Source organism: Vigna angularis, chromosome 7, assembly GCF_016808095.1.
Source record: "Vigna angularis cultivar LongXiaoDou No.4 chromosome 7, ASM1680809v1, whole genome shotgun sequence".
NCBI lineage: Eukaryota > Viridiplantae > Streptophyta > Magnoliopsida > Fabales > Fabaceae > Vigna > Vigna angularis.
This window is the reverse complement of record NC_068976.1, coordinates 21495591-21503442: the sequence shown is the minus strand read 5'-3', so window position 1 is coordinate 21503442 and position 7852 is coordinate 21495591. Positions and strand designations below refer to the sequence as shown.

Below are 7852 nucleotides of genomic sequence, written 5' to 3'. Positions count from 1 at the left end.
TTTGTCATTTAATATCTAATAAATTATTATTTTAGTTTTTAAATATAACTACTACTTTTTCAAATTTGATGATCTAAAAAATATCAAGTATAAAGTTCGAATTATATTGTTAATCAATTTAATAGATGACATGCATTTTTAAAATCTATTTAATTTTTATATTTTTTAAATAAATAAATTATTACTTAATCCAATGTGTGTTTTAAGACACGTTTTAATCATCATTAAAAAAAATTAATATACTTTTCAATATATTTATTATTAAAAAATAATTTAAATTAAAAATATTAGCTCATTTTTCTCCATACTAATTTTTTTCATGCTTTGTTTTTATCCATTTATAATTTTTAATCACTTGATCATTTAATAAATTATTAAATAATAATTTATATTGAAGTATTGATTATTTTTATACTATTTTTTTATTTTTAATCTTATCCTTTTTTATGGTTGGCATTTAATAAAGTTGAATTTTAAAAATTATATTTTACTTTTATTTCTTAAAGTAATATTATTTAAAAAATAATATTTATTTATTAACAACACAGACAATTTATATTTTCATATAAAAATATTTCTCTCACATTAATTTTTTCTCTTAATCAACTTAAACTATGATATGCAATTCTAAAAGTTATTTTAAAAATTAGTTAATTTTTAAAATAAGAAAATACTTACTTTTTTTTAAATTTGTGTTGTAGACACATTTTAGTCACAATTAAAAGTTTTTATCTATTTTTTTTAATATACTTAATTAGGAATAACTTATATGTTTAAAATATTATTTTTCTTATGTTATTTATTTCATTTCTAATTTTATCCTTTCATAATATTAATTACTTAACCATTTAATAAGTTATCAATGACTAACTTATACTTAAAGTATGAATTATTTTTTATACTGTTTTTGAATATAATTTTTTATTACACTTACATTGATCGGACGAGTCTAGCAACACACACTAGACAAATCTAACCAAAATATCATGAGTCTAACAATATGTACATTAGACAAGATTGTCAATATATTTATTAAACAAGCTTAACAATACACATTAGACACGAGTCATTCATATACTTATTAAACGACTATAACAATATACATTATACAAATTTTCCCCTACATAAAATTAAATTTGTCTATTAGTCAACATTAGACAAATATGTTCATTTATTATTTTAATAAATATTGTAATACACACTAGACAAGTTTATTCATACATTGATTACATGAGTATAGAAAAAAATATTACACATGTCTAACAATACATATTAATGAGTTTGTCCATATGCTCATTAAATATAAGTATAACAATACATATTAAATGAATCATTTTATACATTAATTAGACGAGTTTAAAAATACACATTAGACGAATACGTCTATACACTAATTAGATAAATCTAACAATATTATACATGTCTAACAATACATATTAACTAGTTTGTCCATATACTGATTAAATAAGTATAACAACAAATATTAAATGAGTTATTTTATACATTGATTAGATGAGTCTAAAAATACACATTGACGAATATGTCTATATACTAACTAGATAAATCTAATAATATACATTACATGTCATACACATATTAAATGAGTATATTATTAGACGAATCAATCCATTAAATTATTAAACAAGTTTTGCAATATACATTCTACAAGTTTGTATAGATACTAATTAGATGAATTAAACAATATACATTAAACGAATGTATCCATATATTGATTAGACAAGTTTAAGAGCACATATTAAATAAGTTTGACAATGCATTGATTAGATGAGTCTAACAATTAACATTACATCAATCTATTTATCAATAATTTATATTTTTAACAAGTCAATTCTACAAATTTTTGTATATCCTTCTATTTTTACACATGTTTTATTTTTTATATTTTATAAAATTCACTATTTATATTTTATAAAATTCACTATTTATATTTTTATAGACATAATAACGGTTTATATTTTTATAGACATAATGATTTTTAAACCTATACATTATTTTTAAGATAAATTGTATTTCAAACTTAATTATAAACTTAAAAATATTTATTATCTTAATCTCTATTAATAAAACCACGTACCAAACATCAACCATCTTAGACACGTGTTTCAAACTAATTGTCATTAAAAGTCTTAACATTGATGTGCAGAACACATCATTATAGTAATTAGGTTAGGTAAAATTTAAGGTTTAATTAAAATTTAAGTTTTTAATAAATTTGGAAAATTCTAATTAAGTTCTTATTAAATTTTCTTGTCTATTAATTTAAAAAAAAATTACATTCTTTTAATTGAGTTCTAAAGTTAGATTTTTTTTATGATGTAATGTGACACTATTGCAACATAATATTTTGTTGCAATCTGAATATAATATTTGTAGTATTTAACGAAAATTGTTTTTAAAATTAATCAAAATTAAAAAATAAAAAATATAATTTTATAGTTATATATTTTTATAATTTCTTAATTTCATAATTTTGTAATTTTACAATTTTAATATTTTGTAGTTTTATAATTTTATACTTTTATAACATTTTTTTAGAATAACTCCGTTGTTGTTGCATATAATATGAAAAAGATGACCAAGACGAGAAAATCCACATCCCGACAATATCTCAATCTTGATCGAATCAATGTCGTTCAAAATCAAAATTGAGTTAAATAAAAATTTGAAAAAATATAAAAAATAATCTTAATTTTAAAGTGAATTTTAAAATTGTCTAATTGTATAAACTTTAATAAAATTTTAAAGTTTAATTTCTTTAAAAGTTTCTTATTCAAACATATTTTGCCATAAAACATTTAAATCTCTTAAAAAATGAATTGCCATAGTAAAATCTCAATCCAAACACACTATTTACTATTTTTATAAGAGAAATTTTCTTTTTGTAGCTTAAATTTCAAAATGCCTATTTTACCTTTTATTCTCAAAATGTAGAATCTTTTTTAATTATGTAATCTAGAATTTGAAAAACTATTTTAAATTATAGAATTTAAATTATTAATATAATTTTAGAAATTAACTTTTAGATTCCACCATCTAAAGTCAATTTTTAACATAAATGATTAATTATACAGTGTATAATTCAAAAGTCCAAATTATATTAGGAAATACACAATTCAGAAAATTTGTAGCAGCAAGTCAGTATTTGGTACTGTAGAATCTGGAAACAATCCCATAGTTGCTTCAAATATAAGAAGGAAAACGAAGAAGGAATATCATAGGTCATGGTTTGGCTTACTTTGCATCCCTGATTCCCAGTCTCTTCTTCTTCCTCTCTTCCGTCAACCTCAATTGAACGACTGAATGAAGTCGCTACCGGAACATTGGTAGTTCCAGGAAACTGAAGTGGTTAAGGTGGTGTTGGACGTACTTGGTTTCTTAGTGAAGTTGCAGTGAGGAATGCTTCAACGCTAGTGATTGTGCTGAGTAAGAGACCATGATAGTGACAGCAACAAAACCGGCTCTGATATCATATTAGAAAGTGAATTTATACCTAACTCATCCCCACAACACCGGCTTATAAGGTGAGGTTTGCACCTCACTTATATATTATCATTTGGCCTTATCTCTAGTCGATGTGGGATTTCCAACAAAAAGTGCGGTGGCATTTCGGTAAATATTGAGCAGTTATATGCCTCGGTTATATTGGAACCGATATAGACATCTCGTGCGTGATAGTAGAAATTGGATGGTCTGATAGCGGCCCGATTGCGGGTGGAAGAGAAGAATAGAATGCCCACTTAGAACTCGCTAGGATAGGCTCTAACCATAGCTCTGATACCATATTTCTATTGGAGAAGCTCCTGCAAGTTCAAAATTACAGCTATATCTATTGGAGAAGCTCCTGCAAGTTCAAATTTCTCAACTGAAGCCGCAAGAGTTTCATGCCACATAGGTAGCCCTGATTTGAACTCCACAATTGAGAGTTCGTACAGAATGGTACCCCATAGGAGATTTATTTGAGACCTCATATGTGCCTCCTGTGCTGCAAGTTCTTCTGAGGACATACTTTTAAAAACCCCATCAGACCCCATGTTCTGCAAATCCAATATAGAATAATTTGAATCAGACATTTTACTCAAGTTCTGCTTTTCAGATTCTTCCCATATCTGCATTCCTTTCTCCATATTTTTTTCAGCATTGTTGTAAAGATGGAGAACCTCAGCGGAAGGCCATGTTAATGAGTCTACATTACTATTGAGTGCATAATACCACAAAAGTTTTGCTTGCTCAAACTTCTGCAGCCCCAGAGCCAAAAATCCTTCATAAAAATCTGACTTAATTTTAATGGCTGCATCATATTTTTCTTAGGATTGTTTCTTTCTAGAGTTTAAATTATTGTTATCTTATTAAAGATGGGAATAATTTAGCGTTGTCCTTCATCGTTGTTGGTAACATGAATTTTAAATCCAACCGTTGTATGTCAATATATTTAATAATTATTAATCTTTCCACCACCATAATAACCTTTCCTTTGTTGAGTTTTGAAGTCTTATGTTCTTCCACGAGCTATATCTAGATGCAAATACATCCTTCCAAAATTCTTATTTTTCTGTTTCTAACCTCCATTTCCATTTTACCAACAAAACTATAATGAATCTTCCTTTCATTTACACATATTTTCTCATTGATCCAAACTATCTTCCTATCCTATATCTCCCACCTCAACATAAATTTTCTTTGTATTTTTATTATCTTTTTACATACTCCAAATGAATTCAAGTACGCAATATTTCTACCAAATATCTGAAAAAGAATGACCAGCCTAACTAGGAATCGTATTTCAACCTAAAAAATAAAAACAGAAGAGAGAGAACATTTGATCAAATATGAATGAAGATTAAAAAACAAAGGAAATGTTCTGTGTGTGCAAACTAAACTCTCTAGCATTTATCGTTTCTAATACAGTAAACATCCATTTTGATCTTCCGAAGATACCATTGTCATTACTCAACAGTTTGGTCCTTTGATGATAAATACCCAGAAATTGTTCAACTTGATGTTAAAACAACTGACAAGGACCATTTTGATGTTATTTATACTAGAATTTTGCTAAAGCCAAAGGTGGCCCCAATATTTTGATTTTACCATTCTATCATCTTGTTAACTTTCCATTTGTATTTCGGTATAACATGTTTGTCAGGATCTACCTATTTAGAACTAATTCTGATATTATGGTTTGACAGAATTACAGAACTCTGGCTGTAAATGTAGAAATAGATTACAAGGGATATTAATTTATTATGGCAACATGAGATGTCTTTTCCTCATTAAAGGAAGTGATTATGTACCATCAATACTTGCTGAAGCCATGATACTAACAGATAGACAGTCAATACCAATAAAACACTGAGTTATATTAAACAACTGGTAATCCAGAGTAAATCCACAAAACAAAATTATAGGATTACAGTGATAACTTATTAAGGTAGAAAATTGGTAATGCTCGAGGGCCCTTTTGTGGTAAACTTGAAGACAACATCTATATACAGCATGTACACATCCTTCGGAATGTAGCACCTCTATGGCCTTGTACAACTTCAAGAACAAATGGCCTGAGCAAATTCCAAATAATGTGCTTAACAAACTGTTTAACCTACCGAGCCCTCAAGCTTCAAGCTCATCAGTTGGTTCACCTCAGAACCAAATTCATCAGGAAGCTCATTGAAGACATCACGGCAAAAGCCAGAGATCATTGCAGCCATTGCTTTTTCGTAGTCTATTCCCCTTTGCTGAAAATAGAACAGTTGATCTTCTCCAATTTTAGATGTACTGGCTTCATGTTCAATTCTTGCAGTTGGATTTTTCACCTACAAAGTAATCGTGATTGCTTTAGCAAAACAAAAGTATCATGGCAGATTGGAAGCAGAGAGAAAATAAAGAAAGACAAAAGAAAATGGGAGTAATGCGGATTAGGTGGGGCAGGGAATAACTCCAAAAAACGATGACCTGCTGAATGTGAAGTTTCACAAGACCATATATTAGTGTGGGTTCTGCTTAACGGTTAAGATAAACAACAAGCTTAGATATAAACTCCAATACCATCAAGGCCAATTCCTATCCTAAATTCTTAAGTCCAAAATAATGATTTCCTTAGTTCTATACTATTGTTTATCCTCATGCATTCACCCCTTCCTATTCTATCCACACACAAAAATAAACATTTTCTCTGATTCCAACCAACAGCTACAACAAAAACCTATTCCAGTAGGTAAAGTCAGCTACATAAATCACACAATTCCACTTTGTTTATGAAAACAACCTACCTAGAATCATTCCAGCAAGACAAACAAAACACACAAGAAAAGCAAAAAGGCATGCTACTACACACCTGAATGTAAGGATAGGTATTGGCAGCTGCATTGTCCCCAATAAGCATGGAGTCACACTGCGATGAGTTTCGCGCATTGTCCGCCTTGGACAGAACCTGAACCAGCCCTCTATAACAGTTTCTGGAATGTCCAACCGATATACCCTTAGAGATAATCCTACTCCTTGTGTTCTTCCCTTTGTGTATCATCTTGGTCCCCGTATCAGCCTGCTGATAGTTATTCGTCAAAGCAACAGAACAGAACTCCCCAACACTATCATCTCCCTCCAACACAACACTCGGATACTTCCACGTGATCGCAGAACCCGTCTCCACCTGCGTCCACGATATCTTCGACCGCGATCCCTCACACACTCCTCTCTTCGTCACGAAATTGTAAATCCCACCTTTCCCATTCTCACCCCCAGCGTACCAATTCTGCACCGTGGAGTACTTTATCTCCGCCCCTTCCCCACAGTGCAACTCCACCACCGCCGCGTGGAGCTGGTTCCGACCATAGGACGGCGCAGTGCACCCTTCCAAATACTCTACAAAGCTCCTGTCGTCGGCAACGATCAAAGTCCGCTCAAACTGCCCCGTTTCCAGCGCGTTGATTCTGAAGTAGGTGGAGATCTGCATCGGGCACTTGGTGTCTTTGGGAATGTAGCAGAACGAACCGTCGCTGAAGACGGCGGAGTTCAACGCGGCGTAGTAGTTGTCATCGGAGGGCACGACCCTCCCTAAGTACTTGCGGACTAACTCGGGGTACTCCTTAATAGCGTCGGAGATGGAGCAGAATATGACCCCGGCCTTCTCCAGGGTTTTGCGGTGGGTGGTGCCGATGGAGACGCTGTCGAAGACGGCGTCGACGGCGACGTTTGCGAGACGCTTCTGCTCGTCGAGAGGAACGCCAAGATCCTTGAAGTAGAGGAGGAGTTCGGAATCGGCGTCTTCGAGGGATTCCAGAGAGGGTTTCTTCTTGGGAGCCGAGTAGTAGCAGATATCCTGGAAATCGATAGGAGGGTAGCTGTTGTCGGACCAGGTAGGGACTTTCATGGACAGGAATTTCTCAAATGCCTTCAAGCGGAATTCCAGCATCCATTGAGGTTCCTCTTTCAGGGACGAGATCAGACGAATAGTTTCTTTGGAGAGGCCTTTAGGGATCGACTCGGAATCGATGTCTCTGCGGAATCCGAACTTCTTAACATAGTCGCGGTTGCGGAGGATTTCACGGATCTTCTCGTCGGAGGAAGAGGCGGTTGCGGCGGTCTCCTTCACCTCGGCGCGCACCGTAACGTGGCGCGAAGGTTTTGAGGGTTTGATGTTTAGGGTTGGAGGGACAATAAATTTGAGGTGGCGCGTGGGTTGCGGAGGTAAGGGGGAGATGGAGAGGCCGTTGCAGCGGAGAAGAGACGGCATGATGAGGTTTGGTGTTGTTAGTGTTTAGGGTTTTAAAAGTTACTGTTGTAAAAGTTCAGTTACTTTTAAATAAATCAAATTTAAGTATAAGAGTCATGCGCCTTA

At 32.2% G+C, this 7852-nt stretch overlaps 1 protein-coding gene across 1 annotated transcript; it reads right to left on the bottom strand.

Annotated features, from left to right (window-relative positions):
• Positions 1-5354: 5354 nt before the first annotated feature.
• LOC108338695 (UPF0051 protein ABCI8, chloroplastic) lies at positions 5355-7852 on the bottom strand. The gene is made up of 2 exons (XM_017575739.2): positions 6350-7852; positions 5355-5828 (listed from the first exon to the last, which is right to left on the bottom strand). The coding sequence occupies exons 1-2, from the start codon at positions 7745-7747 to the stop codon at positions 5610-5612; spliced, it is 1617 nt and encodes a 538-aa protein (XP_017431228.1). The 5' UTR covers positions 7748-7852; the 3' UTR covers positions 5355-5609.